Source organism: Lepidochelys olivacea (assembly GCF_965140295.1).
Source record: "Lepidochelys olivacea isolate rLepOli2 genome assembly, chromosome: 1".
Lineage (NCBI taxonomy): Eukaryota > Metazoa > Chordata > Testudines > Cheloniidae > Lepidochelys > Lepidochelys olivacea.
Window position 1 is genome coordinate 223,888,388 of NC_140411.1, and position 20,230 is coordinate 223,908,617.

Below are 20,230 nucleotides of genomic sequence, written 5' to 3' on the forward strand. Positions count from 1 at the left end.
TGAAATACCTTCAAGCACAGGGAGTACCATCTTAAGAATTTCTAATTAATCAAGTTGTTTCAACCATTAAGACATTTACTGGTTTGCCAATAAAATTACATAGGACTTTCCAAAATAATAAATTATAAGTCATATTTCTGCAAGGAGCTACACTACATGAACCCTCAGTAATCTGAACATATTCAGTTGTCTTGATTGCTCAGAGGCTTACTGGGGAGAGACTACAGAGAAGTTGACATTTTTTCCATAAGTTACTTAGCTAAACATGTGTTCCAAAATATATTTTCTTCGTATATCTCAGTATCTCTCACTTGTGGCTTGGCTGAGTGAAGTACTGCAGCCTCAATTTTCCTGAAATACTTTCGCAGTGCAATGATCTTTACGTTTTGGTCCTTTTGCTCATGTCCAAAAGGAAGTAGATTTTATGTTGATTCTTTTAATAAATGGGAGGCTTTTTTTTAGTTATTTGCAGACATCAAAACTCTCTTCTCGTCCCTAAATTACCTGCTGTGAGGAATATGATTGTGGCAGATTTAGGTTCTTTCCCTTAACATTCAGGGTAAACTACTGTGAATTATCCACAATGCAGTACTGCAAATTCGACCTTAAAATTTTAGAAAATGATAGGAGGAGATACTTAGCCTTCAGCTCTCTGGGAGGGCTACTAAACTCAACCTATAACGTAGACCTGACTTTCCAGGGCTTCAACTTCAATTTTTTTTCTATTAATTTCTCCACTACTGTCTTTTATTGGTGTAAGAAAAGTTTTGCTCAATTGTTTCAACTATTTCTCTTGTATTTTTCAAGTCTGAATATCTGAAGTTTCTATGTCCACCTTGCTTGTAATTAGATTTGCAAATTTGTAAATTCATGGCACTACTCTGCTTATATTACCAACTACGCTGCTAAAAGACTGTCACACACTCTGTACTTTATCCAAAATATTTTGGATAGCATCATCCTATGTCCCCATCGTTTTTTCTGGCCTTCCAAAGGTTCAAGGATAGGGGAGCAGGTAGACCTCTGATAGACACACAGGGATACTCCCCATCTTTTTCTTGGCTTGGGGGAGAAACACACTCCCCACAGCTTCATTACACCATTGAATAGTGTGGTGAAAGCTCCCCCTCCAGTTTCAATCCATTTTAACTACCACAGGCTCCATAACAGCCCCATTGCTTTTGAATTCAAAAATGTAATTTTGAAAAAAAAATGCAGTGGGATAGTTTTCCTGTTCTTTTAGGCATTCTTTGCTGTATTGACATCTACTAGAAATATAGTAAACCCTGTTTGCCACTGTAAGATGCATATAGTGTACCTAAAATAGAACAAAAATACTGTAGTTATGCCAGCATACATCTAGCCTACTGAGCATATGACTTCCTTACCCATAATGACTTTTAAATGTGTGGTACAAAGACCATGAGGCCACTGTGCAAACACTACAGTATCTCTGTAATCAAGACTCTACTTATTTTAGGAAGTAGAGTGTCTTCTCCCCATACTGCATTTCAAAAATAAAGAGGATACAGAGAAACCCTCTCCTGAATAAAACAGGTCTCTTTTATAAATCTGACTATCCACCTGGATAACACATGTTTGAAAACTGAAAATCTCAGGATACTTTACTAAAAGGAAACAAACAGTCTCTTGGACTTACTAATACCTCACATCCTCTTGAGATACTGCTATAGCAAAAGCCTGACATTCCCTTGGTGATGTAATATATCTAATTTATCCCTGTCAGACTTATGAGGCCTCAAGGTACAGTATCTCTAGTTTAATATAAAAATCTCAGTTGCCCGAGTCAACATGTTCATGAAAACAAATGGAGTGCTGATGATGTTTTAATGGTACACACTCTCCCAAAAAAGGTCCTTTATCATGCTGAAACCAGGTTAAATTTTAATAGTTGACTTAATTATCGAGAACTTTTACTTTAATTTACTATTTTTTAATTGGACACCAAATGATTCTGGTCACCCCCAACCAGCTTCCGAGACTGTTGCCAGAGCTATTAGCTTACAAGAATACATAAATAAAAAAAACACCATAAAAACTGAGAAGCAGACTCTGTTTTCGACTACAGACTCTACACCTCTCTTGAGGTCTGAAACATGGAGAGTAACTATTTAATATGAGTGAGTTGTGTTAAATAAATTTGCTTTTATTCAATGGGTGTTTGATTTGCATAAAATTATGTAAAAACCCACACAAAACTTATTTTATGAATCTACAAAAAGATTACTTTATTAACGGATCATTTGATGGCGTTGCCTGTGATAGCAGGGGACTAGGCTTGATGAGGTCCCTGCCAGTCCTACGTTCCTTTCTGTCATTACCATTCAATAAATGTACACTTTTGTTTTCTTTTAGGTAACCTGCTTAGAAACTAAAGAAAGAATTCATATTATATGATTCAGCATAAGAACATAATAATGATCATACTGGGTTAGATCAATGGTCCTTTTAGACCACCGCCCTGTCTTCTGACAGGGACTGGTTTCCAGATGCTTCAGAGGGAATAAACAGAACAGAGCAACTATTGAATGATCCATCCCGTTGTTCAGGCCCACCTTCTGGAAGTCTGAGGTTACAGACACCGCGTGCACGGGGTCACCTACCTGACCATCCTGGCTAATAGCCACTGATGGACCCATCCTCCACAAATTTACCTAATTCTTTTTTGAACCCAGTTATACTTTTGGCCTCCACAACATACCATGGCAATAAGTTCCACAGGTTGCCTGTGCTTGTGGGAAGAAGTACTTCTTTATGTTTGTTTTAAACTTGCTGCCTATTAATTTAATTGGGTGAACCCTCATTCATGTGTTGTGTGAAAGGGTAAACAACACTTCACTATTCACTTTCCCCACACCATTCACGGTTTTACAGACCTCTTTATAATCCCCACTTCGGCATCTCTTTTCTAAACTGAACAATCCCAGTGTGACGGTGCTCCCTATAAGGCTTTATGGAAATATGCCTTATGAATATATATAACTGGAATATGTTCTATGGTACATATGCCATGTAACATATCTATGTAAAGGTTATGATCTACTGAATCTATTAATCCTATTTGTATGCATGTATCATTTTTGTATTCAAAGTTATGAATATGAGCCGTGTACTGGCTTGATTTCTGAATAACCTTAGTAAAGCATTTGGTCAGTTCCTGGAGAAAGGAATTTGCAAAGTTAAGTGCCCAACCAAGAAGCACTTAAGGAACAATGCATCTTGGAATGCTCCAATCCACATAAGAAGTCTTCCTAGAGACATTCAAGATATCATGTGGGCAATGGCTTCTGCCTGTAAAAACTGTGAGTCATGCATGGACAAGTGACTTCAGAACTCCATCTTGGAGCTGGACTTTGCATAGGAGAGACGAGGGGGTCTCCACCCACAAGAAAAAGTCTATTTAAGCCAGTGGGAGATGTCTCCATTTTGTCTTCAGCTGGCCTCTCCACCCCCAAGGATACCTGAAAGAAACTGGAACAAAGGACAGTAACTACAAGGGGTGTGAGTGATTGCTGGACCCAGACTAGAAAGAGACTAGTCTGTAAAAGACAGCTTATTGGAACTGGTGAGGATTATCTCTGTATTCAGTTTGATTAGACACAGACTTGCATGTTTTATTTTATTTTGCTTGGTAATTCACTTTGTTCTGTCCGTTACTACTTGGAACCACTTAAATCCTACTTTCTGTATTTAATAAAATCACTTTTTACTTACTAATTAACCCAAAGTATGTATTAATAATTGGGGGGGGAGGAGACAAACAGCTGTTCATCTCTCTCTCTATCCGTGTTATAGAGGATGAACAATTTATGACTTTACTGTGTAAAAGCTTTACACAGGGTAAAACAGTTTTATTCAGGGTTTGGAACCCATTGGGAGTTGGGCATCTGAGTGTCAAGGACAGGAACACTTCTGTAAGCTGCTTTCAGTTAAACCTACAGCTGTTAGGGGATTTATATAATGGCATTATGATATTTTCTGTGATATTATCTAGCCCCTTTCTAGTGGTTTCTAACATTGATAGAGTTTTTGACTGCCAATGTATATTAAGTAGATTTCTTTCAGAGAATTATCCACAATGACTCCAAGATCTCTTTCTTGACTGGTAACAGCTAATTTAGACCCCAACATTTTGTATCTATACTTGGGATTATGTTTTCCAATGTGCATTACTTTGCACTTATCAGCATTGAATTTCATCTGCCATTCTGTTGACAATTTACCCCATTTTGTAAGATCCCTTTGTAACTCTTCACAGTCAGCTTTGGACATAACTATCTTGAGTCCAGCAGAACTGGAATCCTAAGTGCTTTATTATTTCTATGTGAAAACTGCAGTGACGTTGTAGCAGAGTTTGGTTTTAGGATATGAGAGAGACAAGGTAGGGGGTGAGGTAATATCTTTGATTGAACCTACTTCTGTTGGTGGAAGGGACAAGTTTTTGAGCTAGACAGAGCTCTTCTTTAAGTGAAAATTGGCAGTTTGAATAAATATTGTAACTGACTGACTTTCTTTTAGGTTTTCTATGAATTCCTTGAACTTTTGCAACTTCCTCCAAATTCTCTGAATACAATACTCCATAATAACAACTTTTTGATTTCCTATGTAATAAACCATTTAATCTTCAGTTCCCCATTCAAAACAAAGAGACTGATACAAGGATCCAGGGCCCTGGTATGTTTTTTCCTGAAGCCAGTAGTACAACCTTATCAACATAGTTGTACTCTTAAGACTTGGGGTTTATACCTATACTGTATGATCCTCACTACTCACATTTTATCTCATTAGCTTTTCTGGAATTTTACAGATACTGCGTAGAGCTACTCCCCCTCATATGCAAATCTAATACATCTTTCTTACATATAGTTTCTACTCCAGTACTACAATACCCCATTGATTTTTGGAGCATTCAAACATGTTGCAGAAATGTTTTATGACAAGGTTCTTTTCCTTTGCCAGACATTCTAGTTAATCCATATTTGCTTCTAAGCATTTCACATTTGTATATATATTCTCAGCTTTTAACTTGCATGGCATTGACTGAAGTTCTTTTTCTTGGTCCTGGGCAGTTTTAAGACAAACTGAATTTCTGTTTTTGCATTGTTAACCCTGTGTCTACGCCCAACTGCACAATCTCCTTGATCTTCATGGCTAGTTGTGGATTTTTCTGGGTTTTTGATTCTATTGTCTTGCTCTGGGTTGACTTTCTGACATCAAAATTTGTTTCAGCTGTCCTCTACTTCTAGGTGGATTTTTATCCCACGGGAAGTTTCAGAGTTTTACAAATGTCTTCAGCTTCTCGCACTATTTTCAATCATCATTGCTAGGGTCATGATTCCATGCTATAGAGTCTCATTGCTATTCACCTTAAATACAGGAGATGTCTATATTGGCTTTTTTTCTTCTGTTTTTGCAGACTATTGTGCTAGGGCAGAAATGCTCCATGTCCTTAACACTGACATGCTTCATTTCTCTTCCTTCTTGTAGTTTGCAGTTTGGACTATTTCTTCATATTAAATTAAAACACGATAAAAATCTCTATGGTTATATGTATCTAAGTTTTTCATATCACATTCACCACCATGATATTTGAACACCTTCCAAATTTATGAAAAAGTGCACTCAAATATATTTGTATTTCTCAGCATATAGGCTATGTTATTTCTTTCCCTTGCTGTTAATTTCAGAAAGCTAAGCAAAAGAAGTGGGTTTGTCAGTGATATTCATGCTGATCTTTCCTAGTACTGGATTCTAGATATATTTGCCAGTCACAGAGAAATTTCTGTCTCCTGCACTTACAAACTTTGTGGGCAAACTTTGTGGCCCGAGCCACATTGTGGTTGCGAAATGGTATGGAGTGCTGGGTAGGGAAGGCTGTGCCTCTGCAAACAGCCTGGCCCCCACCCCCATCCGCCCCCTCCCACTTCTCACACCCCTAACTGCCCCCCTCAGAACCCCTGACCCATCCAACACCCCCCGACCTTGTCTCCTGACCGCCCGCTCCGGGGACCCCTGCCCTGACCGCCCCCCCAGGACCCCATCCCCTATCCAACCCCCCCACTCCGTCCCCTGACTGCCCCGACACCTATCCACATCTCTGCCCTCTGACAGGGCCCCCAGGACCCCCGACCCATCTACCATCCCCTGACCGCCCCCTCCCGGGACCCCCATCCCTAACTGTCCCCCCAGGACCCAACACCCTCCCGCTCCCTGTCCCCGCCTCCCGGGACTCCCCAACACCCCACCCCCATCCAACCCCCACTGCTTCCTGTCTCCTGACCTCCCTCCTACCCGAAACTCCGCCCCATCTGACCGCCCCCTGTCCCCCGACTGCTCCCCAGGACCTCCTGTTCCCCCATCACCATGCCGCTCAGAGTGGCAGGACAGGCTTATTGGAGAGCCTGGGAGATGGGCGGGCCCAAGCTGTGCTGCCTGCACAGCAGCGTAGCTGCGGGGGAGAGGCCAGGGGCTAGCCTCTCCGGCCAGGAGCTCAGGAGCTGGGCAGGACGGTCCCGCGGGCCATAGTTTGCCCACCTCTGATCTAGGTGCTTACAGATTGTTTATACATTTTACTTTTTACCATCTTGGAAATAAATACTTAAGTGAGTTATCCTTTGTAAACAGCAATTGCAAGAAAATAAAATTTTGCTTGTGTCTGCCAAAAGAATAAAGCACAATGATAGAATAACTTGAATGTCAAATATGATTCTGCTTTGTAAGCTTATGGTCAGACACACAATGTTAGCAAACTAATTGCCTGTCCTAATAGATAATCTGCAAGATGTGTCAGATGTACCACCTGACTTTCAGTTGACCAATATGATAAACTAAAGCTTCATCTAACATCTACCGGTTATAAACTGTTAATTTCTATGTGACACGCCCAGATTAGTTCAGCAGGAAAAACATTTTTGTTTGACTTCCAGAATTTTATTATAGTGATATCTTATTTAGTAGTGTCGTTTATCCAAACATATACAAATTATGGACACATAATACAGGAATCACTTTATTTACCAGTTTATTTAATAGCATAACACATAATTTTGCACTGCTTTAGGGTAGGAAATGAAGAAGAATACAGTATCCAGTTAAACTGAAAGAGGAGAATGTATGTAGGGAAAATGCATCCTGTTTCTTAACAGATGTTCTGTAGACTTGCTGTGACTTGCTAAAGTCTGTTACGCTTTAAATGATAATGTTTTTGTTTTTGCTTCTGTAGGGTTTACAAAATCATGGTAAAAAGTTAGAAATTCAACATCTGAATTAAATTCATTTTGCTCAAAGCCATTCTTTGGACATTTTGGACCAATATCAAAATAGGATGCCAACAATCCAGTGGATTTCTTGGCTGCTTACTGAAAAAAGAGGATGTTATAATGGACGAGACAACATGGTTTTCGGAAGAATGTATAACCATTATTGCAACATATTTAATTTGTAGTTGCTATTATCTCCTTTAAAGAATGGTTGGGAAAGACTCTGTTTCAGCTTGTATAAGTAACACATACTCAACCCTCATTGGAGCATTAATATCGCTTAAGAATTTCTCTAGAAAAGTCTCACTAGTCACTGGTTTTCTCATCCAATCTCCATTGCTTTCTCGGTCTTCATTCTATATAGTATCTTAGAATAATTAGTGTATAAATAATGAGACACTGGAATTCTAACCAATTGTAAAAGACAGACAAATCTGATGTTGAATTCTAAGTATAAATACAAGATACTTCATGTCCTGAGAATACAAAAGACAGACATATTTATGGTAATTAATATGCTGTTAAAGTGCCTAGAACCGTATACATGTTTTGATCAAAACTGAATGTTTACATTTTTAAAGGCTCTAACTAAACATTATGTAGTCATTCAGAGGAGTTTAAACCAGGCTTTTGAAACAATAAAAAAAACACAAACAGCTCTATGCAAAGGTAAAATGTACTCACTTGACTGGTTTTTCTTTGCTCTTGCACAGCCTCCTGAACAGCCTGAGCAATCTTTTCTTTGTCTTTGGCACATTTGGCCTGCCATATTTCTCTTTCTTCCCCATGAATTTTCTCCATGTTTCTCCTTTCCTCTTCAACTGCTTTTAAAATGGCCTCTTGCATTACTTCTTTTTCAATCTTTGAAACAAATAAAGCAAAAGTGAATGACAAAAAATACTGAATGCCTGAATCACTTCATTTAGAAGGATTGGCAGGCTTATGCGATATAACAGCAGCAGACATTTTCACTTCTATATCACTAGTGCATATCTGGGCCTAGGACCGTAATGCCCCCAAAAATATTACCATGGCTATTTGTTAGTTGTTAAAAAATGAATTGCTGATTGGAGAACTTTGGTAGCAGTGTCTGTTCAGCCTGCACGTGCTGCTCCCTGTGCTCAGCCATGAGGCTGGCCGACGTCCTCAGTTCCTTCTCTACTGCAGAGTCAATGACAAGAAACTCTGAAACAGAGGAGTGGAGGAGCACCCATAGTGAAACACATCTTGAAGAACCATCATTACTGCACAAGGTGAGTAACTTCCTCGTCTTTGAGTTGTGTCCCTATAGGTGTTCCGCTGTAGGTGACTCCTGAGCAGTGCCCCTCGCTGGAGGTTGGGGCTTCGGAATTGAGTCTGTGACAGATGATAGTACTGAAACTGTCATCTATGGTAGAGTCCCCCAGGATGGCACAGTGTTCTGTGAAGGTATGCGCAGATGCCTAGGTAGCTGCTCTGTAGATTTCTGATATAGGGATACCCTTGGAGAAGGTGACTGCCAAGGAGACCAATCTCATAGAATGAGTGCATATTGGAGATGGGAATTTGTGCTATGAATTGGATAATGGAGTTTGATACAGTTACATACGCATTTGGAGAGTCTTTAAGCTGAAATCAATGTGCCTTTTAATCTATCTGCAATGGAGAGGAAGAGGAAGAGTCTCAGATTTTCTAAAAATTCTTGTCCTGTCCTCACGTCCAGTGTATGGAGGATGGCTTCCCTATTATCCTGATGAAGTTTGGGATAAATGGTCAGAAAGTAAATGAGTTGATTCATGTGAAATATGGAAGTCACCTTGGGAGTGAACTTTGGATGTAGTCTAAGTGTGACTTTGTCCAGGGAAGAACACAGTGAAGGATCAATGCTCTGACAGAGCCGCTATCTCCTCTTTCGTTCTTGCAGAGGTGATGGCGATTAGGAATGCTGTCTTCATGGAAAGGTGAGTTAAAGAACAAGAGGCCATGGGTTCAAATGGAAGTCTGGTCAGTCCTTTTAACACTAGGTTGAGATCCCATTGTGGGGGTAGGATGTCTGGATTGAGGAAACACATTCACTATGCCTTTGAGAAACCTCTTTGTAGTCAGGTGGGAAAAACTGAGTACCCTTCTATCTGCTGGTAGAAGGTTGCAACTGATGCTCAGTCTACTTTTAGCAAGTAAATAGATTGTCCTGATTTCTTGAGAGTCTACAGATAATCTAGGATTATAGGTAGAGGGGCTATATCTAGCGTGACACCTTAGGGCTGGCACCGGATTCAAAATCTAGTCCCCGTCTGTAGGTAGGTACAACAGGTAGCTACTTTTCTGCTATGTAGTAACACTTTCTGAATGTCCTCAGATCTTCAGTATTCTCAGGTTGGGATGGAAAATGCGCCTCTTGTGCTGTGATAGAAGATAAGGAGTGATTGGAAGAGTCATTGGCAGACATAGTGCCAGTTGTGACAGGTAAGGATACCATGTCTGTCTGGGACAGGAGAGAGCGATCAGTATGATGTTTGCTTTTTCTCTATTTTCAAGAGAACTTTCAGTAATAGAGGGAATGGGGGAAAGGTGTAAAGAAAGCCCTTGTCCCACGAGAGGAAGAGAGTGTCTTCCATGATGTGCATCCGATCTCTGCTCTGGAGCAGTACTGTAGACATTTTTTGTTCTGGTAACTGGCTAATAAGTTTATTGTTGGTGGCCCCCATTGTCAGAATATGTCATGGAGTATAATCAAATCTCCCATTGGTGGTCATGTGGCAGTTTGTGGCTAAGACTATCCACTGTCGTGTTGTGCGCTCCCGGTACGTAGGCTGCTGATATTGTGATATTGTGGGAACTGCACCAGCTCCATAGCTTTAGTGCTTCCAAGCATGGAAAGGGTGATCAGTTGCCTCCTTGTCGGTTTATGTAATATATGCAGACCATATTGTCCATCATGACTTGTGTGTGAGCCTTTGATCAGCAGGAGGAAGTGAGCACACATTTCTGACCACTCAGAGTTCGAGTAGATTGATGTGAAGGCACGTCTCTGATGGAGACCATTTGTCCTGCAGTGTGAGATCGTTGAGATGTATGCCCCATCCTATGACGGATGCACTGATGGTCAGGAGTAACGATGGGGAAAGCCCAACAAAGAGGATTCCCATGCAGTTGTTTATTGGGTCTTTCCACCAATCCAAGGATTGTTTGACCTTGGTGGGCATCAATAGTAGTTTGTTTATGTTGTCTCTGTCTGGTCTGTAAACGGAACCGAACCATGCTTGAAGGTATCTCATGTGCAGTCTGGCATGAACGATAACCAATGTGCCCACGGCCATATGCCCCAAAAGTTGGAGGCAGTGTCTGGTTGAAATCTGTGGTCTGGATTGCACTGTCTCTAGAAGCATGGAGAGGCTGAGGAATCTGTGATGTGGGAGGAGCGCCTCGCATGAAAGAGTCAAGGTCGGCTCCTATGAATTCTAGCCTCTGTACAAATGTTAATGTTGATTTTTGTGCATTGATTTGAAGGCCCAGATTCCGGAATAGATCCGGTGTGGTATGGGTGTTGGCAAAGGAAAGTACTTTGAGAAGACAATCAGTTAGGTCAGGAAAAATTACGACCCTGTGAGTGTAAATGGGCCACCACTATTGAAAGAACCATGGAGAATACTCTGGGGACCAATGAGAGGCCAAAAGGGAGTGCCAGTAGTGGCCTCGGTCTAGCATAAACCTGAGGTACCATCTGTGACTCGGTATGATTGAGATGTGGAAATATGCATCTTGAAGGTCGAGAACTGAGAACCAGTCTCCTTTTTCTAATGCTGGAATCATTATTGCTAATGTGACCAGCTTGAATTTCTGAGCCTTGACAAATTTGTTGAGTACTCTGAGATCTAGTATGGGTCTCCAACCTCCTTTTTTCTTAGGAATCAGGAAGTAGCAAAAGTAAATGTGCCTCTTCGGTGTGTGGGCACTGGCTCTACAGCTCCTCTCGTAATAGGTTCTTGTGAGAAGAGTCTCTGAAGGAGGACGGGGAAAGGTGTTTGGGGAGGGTGAAATGGATGGAGTACCCATCTCGAATGATCTCCAACAACCACCATTTGCCGAAGCTTATTTACTCTCAGGTGCTGCAAAATGGGGTGAGACAGCATGCAAAGGGAGGGGTGAGGTTTTCCAGGATCAGGTGATGTTGTGGAGAATGTTCTATGGGCGCTTTGACCAATCCGTCAAAACTGTTGCTTTGAGGTGGAAGGTTGAGAGGAAATGGGTTGCAAACACAATGATTTCCACCTAGGGAACCTGGACTTCTTCCTCGGAGGTTCATATGACCTCTGAGATAGATATTGTGATGAGTGGGGTTTAAATGATGGCTGAAGGCTATACTTTCTCTTATATCCAATGTGAAGATCCTGAAGGATTGAAGAGTAGCCCTGGAGTCTTTTAAGGTGTGGAGAGAGGTGTCAGTCTTTTCCACAAACAGCTTTGTCCCTTCAAACGGAAGGGCCTCTACAGTTCTTTGACCCTCATTTGAGAAGCTGGATAGGTGAAACCAAGAATCTCATTTCATCATGATGGCAGTCAAGATGAAACATGCCGCTGTATCAGCTGCATCAAGTGCAGACTGGAGAGATGTTTTAGCCACCAGTTGGATTTCATGGACATTGGCCTTCAATTGTTCCTTACGAGAATCTGGGAGTTGCTCAATAAAGGAGTTCAGTTTTAAGTAATTCTGATAATCGTATTTCACCAGTAAGGCTTGACAGTTTGCAATACAGAACTGGAGAGCAGCTAAGGAGTATGTTTTTCTGCCAAAAAGATCCCGTCACTTCCAGTTTCAGTCATAGGGGGTGGATTTAAAATAGTGTTGGAGGCCCTTTGAGTTGACTGCATCCACTATGATGAAGTGGGAGGCGAGTGGGAGAAGAGAAACTCCATGTCTTTCACCAGAATGCAATACTTTTTTCTTAGCCTGCTTACATGTTGGTGGGACCAACGTGGGGATCTGTCATATGATTTTGGCTGGGTTCAAGAGTGCCTTGCTAATAGGGAGTGTGACACTGCACCCCATAGTCTTAACAGTGATATTATATATATGAGATATGATTATGGCATAATTCTGATGTATTTTATGCAAGATAGGTCATGTGAGATATCATTGGAAGGGTTATGATTTAGTGAATATGATTATCCTATTTGTATGCATGTATACTTTTTGTATCTGAAGTTAAGAATATTGACAATGTATCTGTATTACAATTGTGTTTACACCTGGGGAACGCCCACTAGGCAAAAGACTATCAGTCTAGATGGCTGGCTGGGAAGGGCCCATTCAACCCAATGAACCATTAGGGAGAACAATAGGCCTGAGAAGGATCTTATCTCCCACCTGAGGATCTTCCTGAGGACACAGTAAACAGCCTCTGACTCAAGGGCTGCCATGACACTATGGGGTCATGTGACCAAGTCACCTGGTACTGGACTCCATCTTGGAATACCAAAGTTTTTCCATTGACTGGAGTGAGAACGAAGTTTGGAGACAAAGGGCTCCTGCCATATGCAAAAGCTATTTAAGAAAGGAGAGTGACATCATTGTGGTTCTTCACTAACTCCCCACCCAAAGAGACTCTGGGAAACATCTGAGGAACAAAGACTGAACTGCGGGAGGAAGTGTTGGACCCAGGCTAAACAGGATTTTAGTCTGTGAAAGGAATACTTGGGGTTTTTAAGTTGTAAGTAAGTGCATCTGGCCCCTTAAGAATCTCTGAGGCGTGCTTGAATAATCATTTAGGGTGAGAATAAGCTACTTATATCCAATCTCTTTAGTATATTAAGCATAGATTGTGTTTCTGTTTGCTAGGTAATCTGCTTTGATCTGTTTGTATCCCTTATAATTCACTTAAAAGCCTATCTTTTGTAGTTAATATATTTGGTTTTGATTTATCACAAACCACTGTGTGGGAGTCATAACTTGAAGCAAAAAGCTGTTGTATATTTCCTCTCCACATTGAGGGAGGGAGCAAATTTCATGAGCTTACGGTGTACAGATCTCTGTGCAGCATAAGACAGTATAATTTTGGGTTTACACTCCAGAGTGGGGGTGCACTTGAGCAGCTCCTTAGCTGTAGCCTCCTCATGCAGAGCTGATCACAGGGGTCTGTATGTACTGCAACTGGGTGTGTCCTACCTGTACGTATGCTGGAATCTGGGAGAGGGCATGGCAGGCTGGCCAAAGCAGTACAGTGTAAAGGGAGCCCAGTCTGGTGGGTCAAGGGGGGGCTCTGTGGTACCCCAGTTCCAGGGGCACCCCTAGGGAAACCCTACTCTGGAAGAGGCAGAAGAATGTAAAATGTCCACTAGCTTCTGGTGTGACTGAGAGATCATTTTCAGCTCAATCAGGGCTCACTGTGGGAACCGATGGCCCTTTTCTTAGAGGCCTAACATTAGTGGCTCATGGACATCTACTTGGGCTCACCTCCCTTTGAAGTAGACGGTTGTAATGAGATTTCTCACTGTCTGGGGGACCACTGAAGGGCTGCCTCGATGAGTAGGACTTTGAGCCTCAGTTCTCTTGCTTTTCTGTATCTGGGCTTCAGTTGCTGGACCAAACCACATTTCTGTTGGATGTGTTTCTCTCCCAGGCAACAGTAACACTGAGTGTCCATCAGTCACTGGGATAGATTCCTTGCAACCGAGACACTTCTTGAAGCCCAGAGAGCCAGGCTCTGTCCAGGGGGGTCCCCTGACAGGGGGTTGAAGAAAGAACCAAGTCCTACCCCCGTCCCCCCCCCCCTTTTTTTTTTTTTAAGGCAGCAGCCAAATAAAAGATAAATGAAGAAAAGAAAAAGAAGCTTCAAATGTAGCTAACAGTTAACAATTCTAAAGAGGTTACCAATCTGCTAACGAACAGCTAAAGCATTGTCTCTAGCCAGGAGCAATGGAGACTGAGGAGGGTTTGCCAATGAACCCTGGCTAATCTCATGGCAGAGCCCGGGGAACAGCGCATGCACAGGCTGGACGGACTCTGCTACCGAACGTCTCCAACCAGCAGCAGAGGGATGGAGACACACCTACAGTGGAGCACCCACAGTGATACTACTACTCGAAGAATGGGGACTAAACGAGCCTCTCAACCCCAGAGGCGGTGTCTCCAGGCCAGGGTTGAGGCATATGAGTAGGGCAATGTGGAAAAAGCTTGCATATGAACTTTTGTTCTGTGGTTCAATATAGCACTTCAGTCTTTTCCAATTATTAATTTTAAAATAATTTAAAGATAAAATGAATATATCTTTCCCTATAAGTATGAAGGAAAAGAAGTGGCCTAAGAGTGGAATAAAGGCACAGGTGTTCCAGAGAGTCTTATTAACCTTCCAGACCCAAATATTAAGTTCCACAGCCTTGAGATTCAAGAGAGTTGACAACTAGCCACAGGTAACCACTATCAACCAGCAGGCAAATTACATATGTGGATCACCAGAGAAAACCAGGTGTTTTTGATCCTGTAATAGACTGGGGCCAAATCAATTGTGTCTGTTTCTTGACATATGGTGTTACAGATTTTCCCAGAGTCTTAAAAGATAGGCAATTATTTTGTCCATAAAGATACCTGACTTTTGTGCTGGATTATATACCAAGATTTGATATGCAAATATAGCCTAGAAATTATCACCTAATTCCCTTATCTAATAATTTTACTGTGTCCAAGGCATTCATGAATGAAAAGCACTAAACAAATCAGACAGAAAAGGTGAAATGTAAACTTTTTATTAAAAACAATATACATTGAATCACATAGGACAGTTTAAATAGATTAAATTTAATTGAATGAAATATTTTGTCACTACTTTTAAAATTTTCTACTAAGGATATAGGATACGTATTAGACTATTAACTCACACATACTTAAAAAGAAAAGGAGTACTTGTGGCACCTTAGAGACTAACCAATTTATTAGAGCATAAGCTTTCGTGAGTTACAGCTCACTTCATCAGATGCATATCGTGGAAACTGCAGCAGACTTTATATATACACAGAGAATATGAAACAATACCTCCTCCCACCCCACTGTCCTGCTGGTAATAGCTTATCTAAAGTGATCATCAGGTGGGCCATTTCCAGCACAAATCCAGGTTTTCACAAACCAGGATTTGTGCTGGAAATCATGTTTTCACAAACCTGGATTTGTGCTGGAAATGGCCCACCTGATGATCACTTTAGATAAGCTATTACCAGCAGGACAGTGGGGTGGGAGGAGGTATTGTTTCATATTCTCTGTGTATATATAAAGTCTGCTGCAGTTTCCACGATATGCATCTGATGAAGTGAGCTGTAACTCACGAAAGCTTATGCTCAAATAAATTGGTTAGTCTCTAAGGTGCCACAAGTACTCCTTTTCTTTTTGCGAATACAGACTAACACGGCTGTTACTCTGAAACCTGTCACACATACTTAGATTTTTCTTCTGGAAATGACATTTCTGTTGTAAAATATTAAATAAAACACAATGTTAAGTTCTTGACAAATGCAATGATGACTCAGGTATCTGTTCTTGAAATAAAAAACAAAACACCAGTGCGGCCAGCTGGACATTATGAAAACAGATTGTTTTGTTTAGATACCACAAATAACTATACTGTAATAACCCAATGACTCAACATCATGAAAAAGGCAAATGAATACTGGTGCTATTTTCATTAGTAGAATATAAGAAATAATATTTTGCATCAGTGGTTAGCAGATTTCCATGATAGCCTCTTAATCTCATAGGAGTCCTGATGATTTGTATAATTATGTCCCTTTGTAAAAGTAGTTAAATCATACATATTTAGTGGACCTGGACTTTCATGGATCTAGTCTTAGAATCAGAACCCAATTCCTGAACATGACACTCCTGAAACGAAACACGTAGTATTTATGTTGTATATCTACTATTTAATTAGAATTACCTTAGCAGCAGCAGCCAAAGCCTCTTTACTTCTATTCTGTTGTTCCTCCAAACATTTTTCCAGTGCTTCCTGCCAATATGTAAAATAAAGTTGTAACACCGCATATGAGGAGTGGGTAGAAATTGGTTCAAACACTCAAAATATTTAGAACCTGATCCCACTCCCATTAAATAGCAAAGCTCCTATTGACTTCTGTAGTGTAGGATCAAGCACTTGATGTACTCAAAGCATTACCTTATGTTTCTGTGATTGTTGCATCAAAGCTTCTTCTACTTTTTGTGCTAACACTTCTTTCTCTGTATCCAGCATATCAAGAAGTCTCTGATGCTATAAGAGAAAATAATCTTATTATTGCAACCTTAGCCTCGTAGTACCACAAGAAAAAGGAGTTGATGAAACACTTAACTAGACATGAATTTTGCGTATATGACCAGTGGAAAAGCTAGAACTGGTTAAACTACATACAGGTAAGTTCCTTAATACCAGCAGCAATGAAGGGCACTACAAGTAACATGAAATATATCTGATAAATTAATAATTTTCTATTATTTTTCCTCAAACTTATGTACACAAAATAAAATAAAAATTATATTAATAAGTTGGATTATGCCACCCAGATAATAATTATTCTTACAAAACCTATGAACATAGCCATGGCAAAATTACTTAATGCGTATTTATTTAAATACATATGTGGAATTTAACAAAATGTGGATATGCTAACTTTAATTTGAATATAAATCTATGTGAAAGAGAGCAACTATAAATGCTCATATCTATACAACCAATTTAGACCCCATACAGGTTTAAGGTCAGAAGATGAGAGCAAAAATTGCTGCTTTATTCCAATTTTCTTGTAATTTAAAACATTTTTCAAGGAGACAGGGAATGCTGACAATAAGTGACCAAGTACTTTATGTCTGCTTATATAATCTGTCATCACTGTTTCTTATTATAATCCTTTCATCTATGTTTTTCAAGAAACCAAGTAAAGCATGCACAAGACGTGGTTTGCCTTTTAAAAAGTCTGAGCTGTGATGAAAATCTAAAAGTTATTAATGGAAAGTATTGATGCCACATGTATTTGTCAAGACAACTGGCTAGTAAATCAGTAAACCTAAGGACATGCTGTTTAAGTGACAATTATAGTAACTTGAAATCACATGTACAGTATCAGTAAAAAATAACATTTCATAAGACCAAAACAAATACATGAAATAAATTTATAACAATGTACTAGTTAAAAATATATTGACTATAAAGCCCTCACCTTGCAAACACATAAGCACAAGCTTACCTTTAAGCATGGATAGTCCTAAATATATAACTCTACAGCAGGGGTGGGCAAACTTTTTGGCCTGAAGGCCACATTGGGGTTGTGAAACAGTATGGAGGGCCTATCCCACTTCCCGCCCCCGTCTGCTCCCCTCAGAACACCTGACCGCCCCTTCCCAGGAGCGCCCCCCATCCAGCCCCCCCCCATCTCCCTGTTCCCTGACTGCCCCGCCCCTTATCCACACCCCTGCTCCCTGACAGGTCCGCCCGACCCATCCAACCCCCTCCACTCCTTGTCCCCTGTCAGGGTTCCTTCCCCACTCTGAACTCTAGGGTACAGATGTGGGGACCCGCATGAAAGACCCCCTAAGCTTATTCTTACCAGTTTAGGTTAAAAACTTCCCTAAAGTACAAACTTTGCCTTGTCCTTGAACAGTGCGCTGCCACCACCAAGCGTTTTAAACAAAGAATCAGGGGAAGAGACCACTTGGAGACGTCTTCCCCCAAAATATCCCCCCAAGCCCTACACACCCCCTTTCCTGGGGAGGCTTGAGAATAATATCCTAACCAATTGGTTACAAAATCATCAAAGACCCAAACCCCTGGATCTTGGAACAATGGAAAAAAATCAGTCAGGTTCTTAAAAGAAGGATTTTATTAAAAAAGAAAGGTACAAATCATTTCTGTAAAATCAGGATTGAAAATACTTTACAGGGTATTCAGATTCAAAACACAGAGGATTCCCCTCTGGGCAAAACCTTAAAGTTACAGAAATCAGGAATAAACCTCCCTCTTAACACAGGAAAAATTCACATAAAACAAAAGAAACTAATCCGCCTTGCCTGTCTTACCTATACTGGTTGCAATATTGGAGACTTGGATTAGGATGGGTTAGAGAAGATGGATTTCTGTCCGGCCTCTCTCAGTCCCAAGAGAGAACTACCACGTAAATGAAGAGCATAAACAAAAGCCTTCCCATCCCCAAGATTTGAAAGCATCTTGTCCCCTATTGGTCCTTTGGGTCAGGTGCCAGCCAGGTTAGCTGAGCTTCTTAACCCTTTACAGGAAACAGGATGTTGCCTCTGGCCAGGAGGGATTTTACAGCACTGTATACAGAAAGGTGATTACCCTTCCCTTTATATTTATGACATCCTCTGACCGCCCCCTCCCAGGACCCCCAGCCCTAACTGCCTCCCCAGGACCCCACCCCCATCCAACCCCCCCTGCTCCCTGTCTCCTGACAGCCCTCCCCCCCCAACTTCCACCCCATCCAACCGCCCCATCTGCCCCCCCCCGGGACTTCCTGCCCTTTATTCAACCCCCCCACCCCCTTTCCATGCCCCTCAGAGCGGCAGGACAGGCTTATGGGAGGTGGGTGGGCGCAAGTTGTGCTGCTGGTGTGGCTGCGGGGAAGAGGGAACAGCGGGGGAGGGGCCGGGGGCTACCCTCCCCCAGGGGGCGGGCAGGACGTTCCCACGGGCCGGATGTGGCCTGCAGGCTGTAGTTTGCCCACCTCTGATCTACAGCATAAAATCTACTAATGTTTTATTTATGAGTTTGTCTAATACCAGCATGAAATCTATTATCAAGCTGCAATGGTATTATGAGACATTTTTATATATGAAGAAGAGAATACAAAAGTGTTGTATGCTTTATAAAACAAAGTAAAATGCAATTTCTGTACCACAAACATTCAAGAAGGCATTTCTTTGTGAACTTACTTAAAACAGTTTTTTCTGAGTGGAGCAGACATATTTAAATGAAAAACACCTGTCCCAGCAGTGAAATTCACATAAAAATTAAACTTAATTTATAGAATCATAAAAATGTAGGACCAGAAGGGACTCAAATGGTCATCTAGTCCAGTCACCTGAACAGAGACAGGATTACATACTATCTGGACCATCCCTAACAGATATTTTTCTAATCCGTTATTTAAAACCTCCAATTACAGAGATTCCACAACCTCCCTATGTAATTTATAGATTTATGATGTGTATTCTAACTTTCACTGCCGGGTCATATTTTCAGATATTAACCTTCATGGTCAGGCTGTCTTAAAATATCACTTTTTATTTTTTCCAACAACCAATGCTCAGTATTCAAAATGAAACAATAAGTAGATTTTGTTTATTAGTGTGATGGGGTACACAAAGACCAGCCTGGATGACAACAGGTTAAGGAGCTGCTCTGGGCTCAGCCAGCACTGCCCTGCCACACCTGAAAGAGATGTATGGATAAGAGGAGGAATAAAAGGGAGTAGAACAGCTCACTATGGGAAGGCCAGGGAAAAGATAGGACCTTTACCTTGTAGCTGCTGAGGAAAAGCCTGAGGGAGAGCAAGATCTTCCCCATCAGCAACTATCTGAAGGTCCCTCTTGGGAGGAAGGTAGGACCTGCTTCTGATAGACCCAAAGAGGAAGGCATTTTCCCTTTCCACATATTAACCCAGGTAATTTGTGTTGTTTCCCCATGTTTTGTTTATGGATTACCCCTGAAGGGGACAAAGTTGGAACTGACCTGGTTGGAAGGCCAAGGCCTGAGAGGATGCAACCCCCACCCCTAGGTGTAGAGAGCACAGCATGCCCAGCCACAAAGTAGTGCCAAGGGGTGAGCTGATCCCCTCCATTCTTTTCTGAATGACAGATTGCAAGCTTTGGACAATGGCTTGGTGGTGGGAAGTGGCACAACAAAGGCAGCCTTAAGGCACTCCTGGGTGTCAGACCCTTTTGTCACTCTATTAGGGCCCTGGGCTGGAGCCCAGTGGAGTGG

At 41.3% G+C, this 20,230-nt stretch overlaps 1 protein-coding gene across 8 annotated transcripts in view; it reads right to left on the minus strand.

The window, feature by feature from the left end:
• Window positions 1-20,230, minus strand: part of CCDC91 (coiled-coil domain containing 91) — a 330,423-nt gene that overhangs the window by 91,887 nt on the left and 218,306 nt on the right. For all 8 annotated transcript variants that reach the window (XM_084622318.1, XM_084622313.1, XM_084622311.1 and 5 more), the window contains exons 9-11: window positions 16,418-16,510; window positions 16,184-16,252; window positions 7,965-8,141 (exon numbers count right to left, since the gene is read on the minus strand). In XM_084622318.1, coding sequence (XP_084478444.1) covers window positions 7,965-8,141; window positions 16,184-16,252; window positions 16,418-16,510 — 339 coding nt within the window. The remainder of the gene's footprint in view (window positions 1-7,964; window positions 8,142-16,183; window positions 16,253-16,417; window positions 16,511-20,230) is intronic.